The sequence below is a fragment of the Anser anser genome (assembly GCF_964211835.1).
Source record: "Anser anser genome assembly, chromosome: 1".
NCBI classification, from domain to species: Eukaryota; Metazoa; Chordata; class Aves; order Anseriformes; family Anatidae; genus Anser; species Anser anser.
The window spans coordinates 63,846,171-63,864,740 of NC_139720.1; the positions used below are offsets into that span (position 1 = coordinate 63,846,171).

An 18,570-nucleotide genomic window follows, 5' to 3' on the forward strand; every position below is an offset into this window, starting at 1 on the left:
TACGTTTGAAACAAATAGAATAAGGACTATAATTTAATTTTTATCGTTGCATCTTTAGTACAGTAAGTGAACAGCTTCTGTTACAGGAAAGGTAAATATACCTACATCAGAAAGGCTAAGAGGCTTTACATCCAAGTTTTAGTAAAATCGTCTTGGAAAACCGAAACACAGCAGACAATAAGCTGCAGAGGGTTCCACCCCCATCCCTTTGTTTTTTATATATTATCTTCTAATACAGAAGAAGCTACTTAACAAATATGAGTTATGACTCCTTTAATAATTTGGGTTCCTCGCATTACACAGCAAAGAGAAGCATCACGGAAAAATCCAGAAAACATAATTTTCCCAGCAAAATTATAGTAGACGGAAAATTACCATTTCATTTGTGACAGGAAGTCTTCTACGCAGAAGACAAGTTACTACTTCAACTATGGCATCATGCAATTTAGGAAACCTCAATAACTCCTAAAAAAAAAAAAAAGGCAAAAATTTACTGGTGAGACTTCCAGGCACTTTTTTTTTGGGAGGTGGGGGGGAGGGGGGCGGGGAAGAGGGGATATTGAAAACATAATTCAAGCACACTTTTACCTGTGTACTGTAATTACTACAATGCTGGATAATCCTCTGCATTTCTTCATGAACCAGCTCCACACAACGCAAGCTAGGCTCTTCTAAACGTTTGATTTGCCTTTTAACCAGCAATTCAAATGAAACTTCAGGAACAAACAAGGCAGGACGGGGACCCTAGTTCAAAAGGAGGGTAATTTTTGTTAAGTTGCATATTAAAACAAGCATTTATAAGTAGCAGTATTTGATGAAATCCTGAATAAAGCAGACCAGAGTTTTCACACCCAAAAGAGCACTCAGAACAGTCCTTGCCTGTTTAAGAGTTATACATATTAAAAGAATATTGAAATACAAAAGCTTTACAGACTAAAGAAACTCAAAAAGATATCTTTACGACAAATTTCGTTAAATTATTATTAACCATCACCCTTGTAAAATCTTGAACATTTCTACGTAGTCTTACAATCATGAACAATTCTTTCCAGATTTGCGTATCCAAGTTTAAATTAAATTTATTATAAAAACAAAGACATTCTCTTCCTAATTTTCAGCAGACAGAAAAATCCAGCAGTTCTGGACATACAACTCTCACTACACAATAGCTGGGTTTGCTGTTAAATATAATTGTAATACAGTGTCACTGTGTCAATGTTTCGGATAATTTCATTTATGACCTTACAGACCAATGCTCAGCTATACACGGAATATTTTTACCTGAGTTTTTTGAAAGCTAAATGAGCTTTAGAAACACAAAGATGTGATGCTTCACAGAAAAACAACACATCTTACCAGTCACTAAATGCTGCATTACATTTACAGAAGGATAAGAACATGCACACAAATCACTACTGTAGTGTACCTAATGTATTCCAAGTCTGAATAATTACTGACCGTGCAGAAATGCAACTGTATGTACCCAGCAGAACACAATACAAAAGCTGACTTGCTTGATGTTCAAATCAAGCTCTGAGGAGTGAACATTCCATATACTGACAAAAAAAGTAAACTTACTTTTAATTAAAAAAATAAAAGTAAACTTACTTTTAATTCTTACAACATCAATCCCCATATCCACAACAAACCCGATCAGTCATGTAAATACTGAACCATTAAAAAATCACGTCTAGTAACAGAGAATGAAAACATCTGAACATGTCCTAGCCCATAGATCTCACAGTAAGTCTTTATAGCTAGCACAGAAGTTCTTAATGCATGGGCAGTTTTTCATCACCCTTTCTGTAATATATAATAGCTTCACCATAGGGTTGCCAAAACTGGGCTGGAGCTTAATTTAAACCTACAAGCAAAAGAAATGAGTAAGCATTCTCCTTAAACTCATTAACTATCTGATAATAGCTGCAAATTTGGATTTTGTATTTTTCACTTCAAATGCCAAAAAGCAGGATTCAGCCTATTTGCATAAACTCTTTCAGCTGTTACTAATTAGAGTCCTGAAGGAGCGCAAATTGACAAAATTTTATTTTTAAACCAATAACAACACTTAGAATACAGAGTAACACTCACAGTAGCATTTCTAATGGCAGTCAGAATATCAATTGTGTTAAGGCCACCTAGAGGATCAACAGATTCTAAGGTTCTTCCAAAGGTCTCATGAAAAATGTAACAGATTCTGGCTCCTCCACATCTGAAAGAATAAAATAACAACTAAAAACAAGGAAAAAAGCTTTCATTGCAAACATTTTTACTGTTAATTGGATTCAAACATTTTTGATTATGTTATGTTCTGATGTACTACTATTGCCAATATGAACCAGCAAGAGCTGCTGGGTCAGTCAATATTCTAGAAAAACATTTATTACTTACAGCTCAGAAGTCTCTATGTATTTTGCTGTTCCTTCAATAGTATTACAATATTCTGTGGCAAATTTGGTAATAAGCTGCAATAAAGTGGCACTTTTGTCCTCCACAGGTTCCCCATAGCTGTTTAGCAGAGACTGGTATTGAGCAGCTAAAACATTGATTCTGGTTTTCAGTTCTGGCAAGCAATCCCTGATATGATGCATTAGTAGTCTAAAAATGGAAAACAGGCCTTCATGAGAAGGAAGGAATAATTTCAGCTTTATCAGCTCTACCAAAAGAGAGACAGAAAATTATCATCAAAGGAAAACATTTGCTCAGGAAAATTACAGTAAATGCAGAAATTGAATTTGGAAACAGAGCTGTTTCACTGCACAGCACCAAAAGAAAAAGGAAAGAAAAATAAATGGTTATACATATTTCTAACACACCAAACTATATCTTAATGTACCTTTAAAGGAATGCTTTTTTTTTTTTTAGATGTAGTATGTAATACCTGTTCAGTGTTCTAGCGAGATACTTAGTTCCATTTCGATTGGCTAGGGAAGGATACTTCTTTTGAAGAAAACCATACTCATCACGGATAGAATCAGCTACACTCTTCTTATTGTTAATATCCAACTGACTCCTGAAGTTAAAAGGCAGAGTTGCACGCCAGTTAATGGATGCAAAGGAAGAACAATTCACACTTCTTTTTTTCCTGACAGGAGATCTGAACAGACGTTTTTTGCTTTACACACGTAACCCTTCTCCCTTATAAAATAAAGAAAAGTTTTATTGGCTGTTCCATGGAGCATAGATGGGAAATTGGTACAGGTAGCTGTCATACATATGCAGACTGAGCAAAAAACTTCTATCAACACTGCATGAGATTTGACCTAGCTGATGCAAAAGGTAACATGCACAACTACAACACCCATATGCATTTAACATGATCTTAGCACTAGTGTGAAGTATCTATTAGTGCCATATCAGCAATAACACAAACAGCTAATCAGAAACATCCCTCAAGCTAAAAATCAGTACTGGAAAGAAGTAACGCAACAGTTCTTTTAGAAGAAATGTCCCTATTCCTTTCTAAATTAGCAGTTGATTGACTAGAAGAAGAACAGATTTTTGAAAAGTCACCAACGAGCTTGTTGCTTGCTTGGTTGTTTCATCGTCAGGTCTCTTTATTCTTAAACCCATGCTCATGGTTAAATAAACCCAAAGCATTACTTCATATTAACAGTCTTTAAAAAATGATATAAATATGCCCGGACAGACCTGTTCACCACTCCAATGATACCAAGTTTTACTGGAATCACTCTTCCCATAAGCACATCCATAGCATCAGTGCCAGCATCCATGAGATCCAGCTTTGTAATAACAGCAAGGGTTCTTCGACCTACCAAAAGCAAAACTCAGTCAAAGGGATGTTTTGTCTTGATCAAGGTAGCTAAAGCCTATCATTCAAAAAGCTCCTCAGGAATGAAGAATGAAGTGTAATAGGACAAACCAGCAAAGACCAGCACAAGAATGTGTAGTACTGGTCTATCTGGAGCCCCTTATTAACGAAAGTGTGTGCGTATATATATATATATATATATACAAATATATATATATACATATATACATATATATATATGTGTGTGTAAAATATAACACGGTTTGGCAGGTATTGCTCCCCATATGTATGTGGTTAAAGAAAAAGGTTTAGGTGCTATGCAGTTCAAAATTTTCACTAATTGCAACAAATATTTTTGCATAGTACATGAGGTCAGAGGTGCTGCATACTTGCAGAGAAGACTAAGGCAGGCAGGGGACCTGCAGGTGTAAGCAAACTGAACACTTTTCTAGGATCTATGTAGAACTAGATATAATGGCAATGTTTCAAACTACTTTTGAAACACCACTACTGCTGGAGAAGCTGCCAGAGGAAGTAACAGGACCACTTCACGCATTGTGCAAATACATAGCCAGAATCCCAAGAGACTGAAAAAGCAGCATGGGATTTATTTTCCTAACAAAACAGACTTTTGTCAAACATGTGACAACGTTTTCTGAATGAAAATTAAAACTTAATTATTAGTCACTGTGGAAGAAATAGTGACTCAAATTCACTAAGTAGGTAAATTTTGCATGTTTAAACAGGTAGGCTAACACGTGCAAGTCTTGTCTGGGGCCTTGGTATTTCCTTGGCTCTTAGGTCGGAAAATGAAAGTGGCAAGAACTTTTTCTTTTAAATCATAGCATGCTTTTCAAGTCTAAAAATAATCCATCAACTCAGAAAAATGAAAAGGTACTTGGCTCCTGAAACTTTCAGATGAATGTAAGTTTGAAATTCTAACCAGTTTAGTGCTCCAAATTCTCATTACATACCATTGTGCTTACAGTTCTTGCAACATAAGCTGCTACTCCAGACCTTTAGGATTAGAATTTTGGGAAGTGATCCAAAAGTCACAGCTGATCACTTTTATGGGAGTAAATTAAAAGGAAAGGGTCAGCTGCATTGAATGAGGACAATCTGACTGAAGACACAGCCAAGAGAAGAGATTCTCCTGCAAAGTTATGTGGCTGTGCAACCCGTAAACGCTTATGCAGACAGGCTCAAGCAGACTCGGTGTTTGAAATCAGGTGAGAAATACTACTTTTAAGGAAAGAAGAACCTGAGAGTAAAGCATACCAACACCAAGTTTTATCCTAATTTCAATATATCTATGTTCAAAGTATACATTTTCATCTTCTTTCAAATCACAGTGCCATTTATTAGTAAATAGTACCAACAGCACTTCTCATACACAAGAAACAGGTACTCAGTAGCTGCAGATCTATTTCAAAGTCATTAGGTAAATATAAAATAAACATCATTCTACATTAAGTCAAATCAGTCAGATCTGTCATACAAATGCAGGACATTACAATGGGTACTTATAGTATATATTATTTTTACTCTTACTAAAAGTCACTAAACAAACAGCTAAACAGTTAAATATCAGCTGCAGGATGACATTTTCTCTCATAAAAGAGAGAATATTGGACAATAAAGCATGAAGTCATCCTAACAGACTAAATTATTAAAAATCTCAAAACCTCAAACATTCTGTAGTGCTATTCTGTTTCTCTGAAAATGTAAGTTGCTCGTATGACCATTAAAATAGTCATAAGCCAGAAAGCTCTTAAGATATTAATTCATCACAGCATTTTCTGAATTGCAGGGACTGCAGCAGAAAATCTTTAGGCAAATATAATAATTATATTTTCTAGGAAATGCAGGAACATTCATTTTCCTTTCTACTTTTAAAAAAAAAAACTTTAGCTTTATTTTAGGATTTAAATTAAATTAATTAATTTTAAAAAAAAGATTTACAGAATCAAGGGGTTTTGCTGCTTACCATCTGGATCCACCTCCCGTGCAATTTTAAGTGCTTCTGAAGTGGCCATGTCTGTGTTAGCTGCTGTGACCGCCAGAATAATTGAATTTGGGTTGCTGATGAATTGAAGGATTAGCTCTCTTATTTGAAGTTCAATATCCTTAGGCTGATCACCAACAGGCACCTAGAGAAAAAAACAACACAGAACTTTTCAAAATTGTACAAATTGTTCAATATTGTACAAAATTCTATGTTATTGAAGATTACTCATTGAAGATTAATACTCTTTACAGTGTAACAAAGTTTTCCAGCCCTTTCTTTTCCCCTTCACAAACTGGAAAGAAAAGGAAAATCTTGGAAGGAATAAAAGCCAAAACCACTCTTATAAAAGTGAGAATCAACTCATATGATTTGTTTTGATACTGTTGTCAGGATGACTTGCTATCCAAGAATCATCTGCATAACAGGCAGAGTGGGGTGCATATGTCTGCAGAGGCAGGTAAAAGAAGTCATCGTGATCGCCTTGCCACAGAAAGTTATTCAGTATAAAACCTGAACAGGATCTGAACTCTCCTTCTAATGTATTCTCACTTTATACAATTTCTTAGGCAAAACGTGCATAGCAGCTTCTGGAGATGCAATGGGAAAAACATTTTCAAATTTGTCAAGTGCCCATCTCTCTGCAGAAACCGATCTGAAATTTAAGAGTTCTCTCTTATCTCCAAGGGAATGTGCTGCTTGCACAATGTTTCCGATCACTCAATTCTATATAGAAAGAGGAAGAGCTTAAGTAAATCCAGCTCCTGTAACAGTGGACAGCACCAGAAACTCAAATCCTACACCAGAACATGTGACATCTCAAATTTATATAGCCAAATACTTAAACTAAGGAACAATGTTTTAGTTCTTGAAAGCTGTTTAATCTAACGATACAGAACCAAGCCAAAGACTGAACATACGCTCCTTGATTCAAAACAGTGTTTACAGCGAGTCAGAAGAAAAGCATTTCGTATCTTACCTTTGTCATTCCTGGTAAATCCACAAGAGTCAGATTTACAACATTGGATGAAAAAATTTTAAGATGAATAGGTTCAGGACTGATTCCCTAGAAATATATTAATAATAAAAAAAAGTTAATCACCGTACTGGATTATGTAAATGACCTTTTAGAAAGCCAAAAGCTGAAGTTTTATATAAAAAAAGCCAACCAAACAATCAAAAACAAACAAAACAAAAACCCAACAGCTTTCTTCCATCATATGTCTTATACCTACCTATTTGGTGAGAGAAAAAGCCAGCCACATTCATCAACCAAGTGCTTTGGAAGCTGCCTTGTTATCCTCTCAATATAATGCATAAAAGGCTTTCTACTTCAGTAATTATAATAGATATTTGAGAATAAAATATTTGATTTTATAATCACACACGAAGGCATGTGTGTGGAACAAATAGAAGCATGTTTAAGTTTATTTTTTGCACGATTATTATGGAAGCTTTGAAGTAAAGTGACAGCAATTCTCTGCACTTCCTTTTAGCTTAAGTCATTTATCTCATGAATACAGTGAAAAACCTTGAGACAGCATGACTATGATTTTTCATGAGAATAGTTCAATGCTTCTCACTTCTAGCCGCTAGAACTGCTTAAGAAAGATTTCAGCAGCAAGATGATCTACAGCAAGACAACGATGGACAGTTCAGCATTTACCTTATTATTTCCTGAAATCCTCTCTGTTTCATTTTCTATTTCCTGACGAATTTCATCAAAATCTGTATAGATCTGAAGTACAAAAGAAGAAGATTATTTAAATATCAAAAGCAGCATACTCTTACCTAATTGTGAAATAATGCTCTCTTCTCCAAGAGACAATGAAAATTTCTGTAACTATGTATGCCAAAGGTTAAAAAAAAAAAAAGTAAGAATGACTGATAGCCCATAAGCTAATGCTAACAGAAATCATCAGTGCTAAAAATGAGAGAACTCGTAATCTTGGCATTTAATCTGTTGCAGCATCAGGTGGCAGTTATTAGCACTTACTACTACCCATCAATGTCAGACAACGTAGAAAAAATAGCATCCACCTAAAGAGAATTTCAAACATTTAATTATATCGCTGATCTAGTTACAACCACTTGAAGTTAATGAACAACACAGAGCTTGAACCCCTGCACATCTGGGAGGGGACAAAACAGTGTTTTAATTTTTTTTCTGCTCTTGTCTAGTTTTACCCTCCTTCCGCCAATCTGAAATACGTTAGAATACAGCTACTCTTTCACATGTTCCCACTGTGTTCCTCTTTAGGTTTCCTTTAATTTCCAGCACTGCCTAGAAGATGAGGAAATCAGTTTAAAGCAATAAAACACTTAAAAAGTGCATCTGCCAACACAGAGATACACTGTTACCAAAGAGACCCAATGCTTAGTCTTTTGCTTGAAGCCTGTGGTCATCTCTGTTTCTCCTCTCCCTTGATAAATATTAGACTCCTCCTTCCTTCTCATAGCTTTCTAATCTTTCTCTAACATTGCCAGTCCTTCAGTGAATTGAAATGACCTGTGACTGTATACTTTCTTGCCTTTGCAGTTTCCATTCTCATCTCACTCATGCACAAGAAAAAAAGTCAACAGAACAACACAAAAGGGATTAAGATAAATAACTCAAGTGAATCAATGATCCACTTACAGAGCCATTGATAAGTAACATGTTTTCATAAATTACTCTTAAAAAGTAAGAAAATCCTCAATAATCTTGCACGCAGCATAGCAGGTAGAATAATCTCCTTTTTGAGAAAGACAAGGGAAAGAGATATAGAATTAAGTATATATATGACAGTGTATTTATGACACTGCTGCTCCACCACCAGAGCAAACATACCTTGTTTTTGGTGTGAAGAAATTTACCCCATTCTTCAGCATCTATCTCTGAAAACAAAGAATTGATACATGAGGAAGAGGAAGCAGATGTTCCAATCACATTTTTCCAAGAGCCTGTTTATTGAAGACTATAATGTGATTTTTTTTTTCAAGCAGCAAGAGAAGAATTAGTCTGTTTTCTGCTGTTAGATGTTAAATAGCTCAGTACACATACACTTATGATTCTGCTTAAACACTGCATCTCATTATTCTTTGTAATTTATCTTATTACACAATGCCCATCTTCTGAATTGTGAACTGAGCTAATCAGCTGTCCTACCATTCTTCAGTAAAGGTCTAATCCATTCAAAAATCAGCTTGCAACAGAAAACAAAATAATTATTAGCAATAGCTTAAAAAATGAAAAAATATACCAGCCTTTAGCATCTTTTCTTTTACCATGCAAATGAGATCAAATTACAGCTGAAAGAAAAAAAGTTAGAAAAACCTGTAGAACCAAAAAGAAAAAGGCACAAACAGAAAATACATAAGTATTCTACATAACAATGAAGTCTTAGGAGAACATGTCTCTTCCCAAATCTGTCGTGGACCAAACATTTTAACTCTTGTCAGTCACCACAGATGTCTGAAATTACTTGTGAGCCACTCAGGAGCAGTCCCAGAAACAGCAAAGTTTTGTCAACTCCTGCTTTGTAGTGCAGGCAGCAGTTTGAGTTATGCTGCAAGACACTTGCACTTTCACAACTAGGTTTCCAAGCACCAGTAAGTTCTGTTTCAAAATTTTTAAGTTAGCCATCATTTCCCGTCTGCTCCCCAGTGCAGCAGTCTGCTCTACAAGAAATCTGGTCACTTGGCAAACACACAGCTTACCTGAAATTAAGTCACCATTCAGAACGTTTTTTTCACTTAAGTTGAATTTCAAGATACTTATCACTAGAGATCTTTCAAGGGATTTGGGAATTAAAAGTGCAGAAAGTTCTATGAAGCAGCAATGACACAGAAAAGCAAAAATCATCTCATTCTAATGCAACAAGGTCAGAAAGCTAAAAATCAACTAAATCACAAGACTCAGCAAAACAATCAATCAACACAGTAGCCATCGTGGAAAAGTAAAAGTGTAATCAACAAGTGGCATGAAATGTATGTGGTTTAGTGTATATAAGCATGCACTTGATGTGTAGGGAGAAAAAGCAAATGGAGAAAGGCAACCTTTAGAAAGGTGTCTTGGATTTTTCCATGTAGCAGGGTCTGCAGTTAAAGAGAAACAGTATTGAATGATGTTTAAAATTTTTCATCATATTTAACATAGCATTTTATTAACCTTCATCACCAGACTATTACAAAGATCACAGATGCATGCAGACAGATGTGCATGCTCATCTACTACTGATGGAAATGTGTAACATTTACAGTATGCATGGCAATAAGATCCTAACAGAACACTGATAAATGCTGCTTATTAATTGATATTCTAGATGACAAAGTTTACTTGATGATCACTTTACTATTGCTATTCATCTAATTCCAATAGCTTACAATATTTTTTTCTGAGCAAAGAAAATATCACCCGTAGTTTCTGCAAGGCTGAACTTCCTTGGCAAAACATTTCTCATCTTTTATTCATGGCAAGAATGAGAAAAAATCAAGCACATTTTTAGTATCACTGAAGGTAATATTACTGCACAGGAAAGAAACCTGAGTTTTGCATCCATATTTTAACGATGAAAATAAATTTATGCAGATTAAAAAAATCAGACCACCTCTGAGACAGATTTAAGAAGAGACAACATTAACTACCACCATTCTCAACTTTAAGTTTCTCATGTTTATATAAACCCCATATTCAAAAAAAAAGAAAACTCTTTATTGACATGCTATCGAGTTTACAGCTATATTTTTCTGTGATGCCAGTGCATCACAGCAGCATGGAAGTGCAAGAATAAAACAAATTAGTGAAGAATTTTTGCTGCATGTGCCTATTTGGCACAAAATGCAAGCAGCACAGCAACAATCAATTCTTCAGTTTGGAAAGCTTATTAGATCTGGGGAGTTAATTCTAGTGCCTTGCTCAGGTGGATAAGTCAAAGCCTTATTAGTGGAGATGCACTGATTTAGATTACCTGGATCAACTCAGGAAAAAAAAAAAATACAAAAAAGACTTCTATCCTTACTGTTTTATGGGAATTCACAGACAACTACAGGCACATGAGCTATGAAGAAACCAATGTTAGGAGGCAGCTTTTGTTTGTATCAGCTGACAAACAGGCAAACTTACATACCAGTCTCCCCACAAAAAAGTGTAAAATGAAAGGGCTCATTAATTCCAGGTTATTAAATGGGTTTAGTCCATTTACAGTACAGAGGAACTAAAGCAAAATGCACATTCAGGAAGAAACTACAGTATCTTCAAAGTTGTATTACTCGTCCCCTCTTAAAAGTTGAATCTGAGAAAGGAAAAACAGGCATGGAGCTAGAAGAAAAAAACAGTAAGATACTGACACCATAGCATTTGAAAGATAGCAACCAAGCATTCTTCCACCATCTCCTTAGGAGGAATATAACGTAGGTTTAGTCTTAAATTACTGCTTTTCTGGCAGCATAGTAATCTGCTGCTAGGTTTAGTTCTGTGTGTAAAGAATTGTTTTAGTATCATCTATTAACTTTTAAAAATACATACAAAAATGATGCAGCTTAGTAAGAGGCATTGCATCTTACCTTGTTAACATCCACGGATCAAATAAGGCCAATTTTAAAAAAATAAAAAAGTTTTCCTTGCTATATATAACACAAGAAAAGATTGAACCCATGATAAAAGGCTTGGTCTTAAACTCAGTCTTAGATCATATAGGACAAAAAAAGACTTAAAGAATAAACGCAATGTCCCAAGATGTACAGAAAATCTCACTTGGTGCAAATACAAGTTTAATTTTTCTCAGAAGTTTCACTTTATACAGAAGGAAACACTTGCCCCACTCTTCTCAAGTCTATACTGACACCCACCCCTTTTAACATTTGAGGAAAAAAATCCCAGTAGCTCTAGTTTAATGCAAAGGAGTTTTTAGGAAAGGAGGAAGGATTTGAATCATTACACAGAATGCAGGGATGCTCAAGGCAAGGAGAAAATATTTCAATTAACCTACATTCAACAACCCAATACTTTCTGGCTGACACACTGAACATTTTTTATATCACTAACTTCACTAGTAAATCAGTCTCCCCCCCCGTTTTCTTATTATTTGTAATCTTCTCAGGCAAGACTTTCATTTGTATTAATCACGTGATTACATACAAGCTTCAGAGCTAGATAAGTGTGCAAAAATGGCATTACAGTCATTACAAAAATTTTTCCCATTACCCTCATCCTTTCCTGCCTCTCTCTAAATGAAATCCAACTTGTGAAAATACACGACCTTCTTCCAGTTCCTTCTGTATGTTGGACCATTTTTTCCATCCTCAATGACAAGCTCTCTCAGGTGAGAACTCTTTTATTATTATATATATATTAATATAATATATATATATAATATATATAATACTCATGAGAATTAATGTAAGATTATATAATAATCTTTATTATTTCTACAAAGAGAAGTACAATGAAGCAGTCCACACTTTTGGGGAGCTAGGGACAGGAGACTCATATTTGAAGTAGAGAGCAAAAAGCTGACAAAACAGCACTGAATTTGCAAGCAACAGCTGCGTATTAATTATTCTGTGTTCCATACCAGTTCTACCTGTTCAGAATTTGACCAGCGTTCAGCTTCCTATCCTGGATTAAAAAAAGAACCTATACACACATTTCCTAGTCGGCCATCCATATGCTCCCTCCTCACTGCCATTTCCTAACGCACGGATCAGCTGCCAGAAGCTACAGGACCAATTAAATAATTAATGAGATCAGCCCCAGGTCTCTCATGTACGCTGCTTCTCCTGTAATTTGATAAGCGAGCACACAGTGTGGTATCTCCGCATCAAACACACCATGTGCTGAATCACTAAAGGCTAACAATAAGCAGCAAAAGCATGAGTATGTTTCTTTCACTTCAAACCATGCATGGCGCTGTAGAATATATGCATCAGTTTGAAATGTTATGAAAACACAGCTCTTCATATATAATGGAAAATTCATCTCTCTGGTCTTTTCCAATGACTTTGGTCTACTACAGTGACCACCACAAAAAGGTATCACACAGCTCACCAGTGAGCTCAGGGGCAGCAGAGAAGATCCTTAATGTTTCTTGTTAAAAATCAGATGTTAGAATTATAGCCAGGTGTTTGAACTTTCTCAACAATCTTTCCAAATGTGCTCCAAAGAATCAAACGGAAAACAATAAATAATAAAAAATCACCCTTAAATTGATATGAACTGATATTCTTTGGCAGATGACATGCATCAGAAGATATTAAAATAAAGCTATTTGAGAGAGACAATTTCTTCCTTCATAGCCATAAAGACAACGCAATTGCCCATGCCTAAACAAATACCACAGCAATCCAAAGTGCTTTGTGTTAAAAACGGGGAAGCTTTCTGGATGCAAACGCCCAGACAGATGTTAAACTTGAGATCACAAAATCACAAGGGATCACAAAGCAACAGGGCAGCTGCACAAAAGTATCCGTGCACACACACAGTTCATTACCAGCACGTTCAGGAAGCAACATGCCAGGACTGACATGCTCTTGTCCAAGATTCCGTTTGTAACGTAGAAACCTTTCATACCAACAGCATCTCTGCCTGCAAGACTTCCCTTTCGGAAATCCAAAACACATTTAAGCCCTACCTCAGCATCCAAATCAAAACCAACAGAACTATGACCTCTAATAGCATAGAGACTTATTAAAATCTCAGACAGTAGAGCCAGGATAACAGGTTACCATCTTTTTCTTTCCAAGCTACTTGATCCCATCTTCTCAGATGAAACACAATCTGTATGTAAGCTAAGCCATACCAGTGACAAAACCACAGTGATTTGCTTGAATTTTGAGGGAAAAGAGAAGCATTTCGAACATAACTGGTAAAAGTCATAAAAGTCTGTCTGTTCTTAACAAGCCTACATTTCTCTCCAAAGAACATCAGGAAGAGACCACAACACGTACATCTTACATATTGATTTTTTTTTTCTTTAAAGGTCTAAATGGGCCTTATAAATATTAATTTAGCTCAACATCCTAATGCAGTAATACCATTAATCCATTCAAATTTAAAATTCATATCCACAGATCAAACGCAACCTACAGCAGAAAGTCTCTGCCTTGACTCCAAATACTTTGATTACAAAATTACCTTTTATACCTGTAAAGTTGCACAGCAGAACAAAATCATATTTTATTCTACAACTCAGAATCAAAGCATTCTGACAACTACCAAAAACTATACACTGTACAATGCAAGTAGGGTGAAACCACTTTTAAAGAAATCAGATCTGTCATTCTTTAAAAGTAGCCAAGAGTTACTTGTTAAGAATGGGTTACTGGTCTTGGAAGGTTTTCAAGACCAAACTAAATAAAGCCCTGAGCAACCTGGTCTTGAGCTTAAAGACAGCCCTATTTACGGCCCTATTCTGAGCAGGAGACTGGACTCCTGAGATCATTTCCATCCTGAATTTTCCTATGGTCTCTTCACAATCCAGAACATCCTGGACTGCATACTGTGTCCTGCATGCTAAAAGCTCTTAATTGTTATGAACCAAAATTGTTTTCTGCTTGTGGCAATATTGAAAATTGGAGCATCAACCTTTAAACTGCACATTAGGAACTGTTCTTCAGCAACCAATGACTATAAATATTACATGAAGAGAAGTACTACCAAAAAACTTCTGTTACCTCCGCTTGCTATTTCTGGAAATAAACTCCAAACAATTTAAACACAATAAGAATTAAAAATTGTAGCCCCAAGATTATTGCACCATCAAAAGTCTGTGTACCTTCACTGTCTAAATCAAAAAATCTAAGATGGTCAGAAGGTGGATATGGTCCTGATGGTCTTTCAAAATGTCAAGAGCAGCAGTTAGTACAGAACGCGTTCAAAATCCCAAGGGACAACTGAGATGAATTTCATGATCTGCTGGAGGATAATAAACACTACAGAAGACAAAAGCTTTAAACTAGAGACCATCACAATACTTAAAGCATTGTTCTTGATGTGCTTACTGCCTGAACTGAGAGATTCTATCTGTAAGCTACAGAACGTGCCTACTAAATTCTTTTTGCATCTATGGCAGGTTTCTTTGTTTTTATTTCTCCTTCTACCGCTTTGTCCAGAGTTTGTTTATTTCTTCACCTCTTTCCACAAAGTCATATATAGTCATCCTCTCAAGGAAAGGTCTTATTTAAACAGCAAAAGAGGAAGGGGATAAACACACACAGGAAAGTCATGTTCTCAGTGCTCTATACAACCTTTATCATAACTGAAATACTTATTTTGGCCTGCTTTTCTCAGAAGTACTTGCTAAGAACAGGAAAGCTTGAGATACTAGATATTTTGAATATCCAAAAGCTTTTGGCTTCATGACTTGCTGTATGAACACAACAGCTGTAACAATGGCTGTGTTTTCTTCTACAGTATTTTTCAGTAAAATGCACAAGAAAGATTAAAAGCCTCTTTCCTACCAGGCAAAACATGCTCTTGGATCTCACTTACCGTTTTCATCTCCAGCTGTTTTCCGACCATCCTCTGGGGAAACGTGCACCAGCTGCAGAATAAGGGGTCTTCGGGTGACAACTCCGGTACCTCGTGGGAGCAGATCTCTCCCCACAAGACTTTCCAACACAGAACTCTTTCCACTGCTCTGAAAATTGGAATACAGCTACATGATTTTCTTGAACAAAAAAAAATGTTTTAACATTTTAGTTTTAGCTTGCTTTCACCACTCCCACAAACAGTTGTCTAGTCTGTCCTCTGCTATACAGTGTCCTACAGAAAGCATCTGACAGACTCACTGCATCTAATACAGTGATATCACAAGGGCAACACAAGGCAAGTCTGCTATAAGTCAGTAGCTGTTTAAACCTGCTTTTGATACTTAAAAGCCATGGTGATGGATGTATTTCTATTTCTTATGGATAAATTAAACAAGTAAAAATCAAACATAACACTTTGGAAGTCTGACCTATCAGACTTTAAGGGTTTGTGGGGTTATCTGTTGTTGTTTTTAATAGGACTATAGTAAACTCTTTCAGCTTTCTGTAGCATGTAAGACAACACAGACAGGCCATGAGAAAACCCGTTTTGGCAATCACTGCAGTCAGTTAGGAGCTGTTACTACATGAACACTGTTTTACCAAACAATTCTCTGAAAAAAAAAAAAGAATGCACGCTTTTGACAGCTAGAACATGTATTACCACTATACTACCGCAGTTCAGCTTACCAGTTCTGAAAGAGCAGATACAAGACTTTAAATAAATCAAAAAATGAGCATATAACCTACCATAACATGAAATTAAGGATACTTAAGACTGATTTTAAGTATCAAACATTTAGTGGCATCTTAAGCGATTTTTCTAAAACCAAAAAAATAGATCAGCAGAGATCAAGCAACACGGCACAATCAGGCAGCACCTGAGGACACTGTGCACTAAAATCTTACCAAACAGGAGCTGAAGAACCATGTGGCCAAAGTACAAAGTAGTTCTGGAAGCCTCCCTGCCAGAGTTTTGTTGTAGCACAGTTCAGAAGTATAACTAGTGTTACAGACTGTGAAAATACATGAATTTCTGAGTGACATCCAGGCTACTTTTTGACAAACTTTATAATTTAAAACAAGTGGAATGCCTGCTCAAGAAGATGAAACACAATAAAGGTTCATCAGCTACACTAAAAAAAAAAAAAACAACACATGCTTTCCTTTATGAAAAATATTTTTAACATCTCTTGAGTAAGATTTCTTTCACGTGGGTAGAACTATCACTTCAGTCTCAAAGGGTTGAAGGTGAGACCTGAATGTGGTAACTGCTTTTGAGCATAATCTGAGTAGAAGAGCATAATGAACAGCTCAAGTCCCTTCCAAAAACCTCATCAAGACAGAAAAACAAAACCCATGGGGCAAGTCACTGCACACTACTGCTCACCGTTTGGTCTTTCCAAAATAGCAGGAAGCTGAGATTGGTACCTCAAGGGTCTGTAATGGGACCCGTACGGTTTAGTACTTTTTAACAACAGACAGTGGGATCTAGCACATCCTTTGCAGGTTTGTGGACAACACTAAGCTTGAGTGGTGCAGCTGACAAGACAGACTGACATGACATGCCATCCACAGGGACCTGGACAGGCCGGAGAAGTGGGCTCCTGCAAACCTCATGAAGTTCAGCGAGGCCAAGTGCAAGGTCCTACACTTGGGTCAGGGCAATGCCAAAAATGAATGCAGGCTGGGCAATGACTGGACTGAGAGCAGCCCAGCAGAGGACTTAAGAGATACTGGTGGATTAAAAATTGGATGTGAACTGGAAGTGCACATTTGTAGCCCAGGAAGCCAACCGTATCCTGAGCGGTATCAAAAGCAGCGAGGCCAGCAGGGCAAGTGAGGGGATTCTGCCCCTTTGCTCTGCTCTCGTGAGGCCCCCCCTGGGGCCCTGCGTTCAGCTCTGGGGCCCCCAGCACAAGGACACGGAGCTGTGGGAGTGGCTCCAGAGGAGGCCACGGGGCTGATCAGAGGGCTGGAGCACCCCTCCTATGGAGACAGGCTGAGGGAGCTGGGGTTGCTCAGCCTGGAGAAGGGAAGGCTCCGGGGAGACCTTACAGCGGCCTTCCAGTGCCTAAAGGCGCCTGCAGGAAAGCTGGGGAGGGACTCCTGGTCAGGGAGTGTAGTGATAGGACAGGGGGAATGGCTTTAACCTAAAAGAGGGTAGAGTTAGATGAGGTATAAGGAAGAAATGTTTCACTCAGAGGATGGTGGGGCACTGGCACAAATTGCCCAGAGAAGCTGTGGCTGCCCCATCCCTGGAAGTGTTCAAGGCCAGGCTGGATGGGGCTTTGGGCAGCCTGGGCTGCTGGGAGGTGTCCCTGCCCACAGCAGGGGGGTGGGACTGGGTGGGCTTTCAGGTCCCTTCCAATCAAACCCTTCTGTGATTCTACGACAAACTACACATGGAACAAGAACATGATGTCCTACGCCACTCCCACAGCCCAGGTACTTTCAGATGTAAAACAAATTATCTGGATCCTCTGCAGTGGTTTAATAACTGACAATGTAAAGTCATACATTAGATGAGACACTGCAATACTCCACACATCAGGAAATTTGTTTCTAATTGCGTTATGTTTCCTTATTACAGCAATCTGCTCTTGGAACATAATAGAGTATCTAATGATGCACTCCTTAATCTGGATCCTATATACATCCATTATCAAGAATTATCCGGCAAGAAAAGCAGTAAACACAACCCTGATCTTTCTCTGCCAGTGGGAGGAAGCGAGGGATATGGGGTCTGCTCAGAACACAGAATCAGTTCAGCCAACCCTTCATACAACGAATGTGGGCAGGGACCAGTACTTATGACTAAGGGTACTACAGAATTTTTAGGGATGAATTTAGACCAGCATCATGCTTGTTTTGTCATCTCACTGGAACTACTGTCATGATTTGAAGCAAGGACTGAAATACCAAGTCCACAAAAAGATTAACAAATTTCAGTCTTTTGTGGCCCATCAGTCAGGCTTTCTTCCAGACTCTGACCTGATCCTAATTTGAAATATCTGTAAGTAATAATGACTAGAGGAACTTTATATAGATTATCCAGAAACAAAGGTAAATGCAGGAACACCTTGCTGTCTGTTGCTTTTTTAGCCATTGTGTCACACCTCCATTGCCAAGTGTGTAACGCTCTGCTCTGTTACCCATCAGTCTCATCCAGTTCGATGGATAGCAAAACTATTTTTCCTAGAAGTACAAACGTAAGAAGGGGGGACGCACACAGGGACTTAAATGTTTTATTTGAATACACAGTGCATATGATGTAAATCTTATC

The 18,570-nt window shown here is 37.2% G+C and overlaps 1 protein-coding gene across 4 annotated transcripts in view; it reads right to left on the minus strand.

Moving 5' to 3' along the window:
- The window catches only part of DNM1L (dynamin 1 like), a 39,350-nt gene that overhangs the window by 13,457 nt on the left and 7,323 nt on the right, over positions 1 to 18,570 (minus strand). For 2 of the 4 annotated variants that reach the window (XM_083820080.1, XM_083820078.1), the window contains exons 2-13: positions 15,247 to 15,394; positions 9,816 to 9,854; positions 8,608 to 8,654; positions 7,444 to 7,515; positions 6,757 to 6,843; positions 5,760 to 5,922; positions 3,652 to 3,772; positions 2,882 to 3,013; positions 2,392 to 2,598; positions 2,092 to 2,212; positions 589 to 744; positions 376 to 465 (exon numbers count right to left, since the gene is read on the minus strand). In XM_083820080.1, coding sequence (XP_083676206.1) covers positions 376 to 465; positions 589 to 744; positions 2,092 to 2,212; positions 2,392 to 2,598; positions 2,882 to 3,013; positions 3,652 to 3,772; positions 5,760 to 5,922; positions 6,757 to 6,843; positions 7,444 to 7,515; positions 8,608 to 8,654; positions 9,816 to 9,854; positions 15,247 to 15,394 — 1,383 coding nt within the window. The remainder of the gene's footprint in view (positions 1 to 375; positions 466 to 588; positions 745 to 2,091; positions 2,213 to 2,391; positions 2,599 to 2,881; positions 3,014 to 3,651; positions 3,773 to 5,759; positions 5,923 to 6,756; positions 6,844 to 7,443; positions 7,516 to 8,607; positions 8,655 to 9,815; positions 9,855 to 15,246; positions 15,395 to 18,570) is intronic. The other 2 variants (XM_083820077.1, XM_083820079.1) reach the window with 1 other exon arrangement.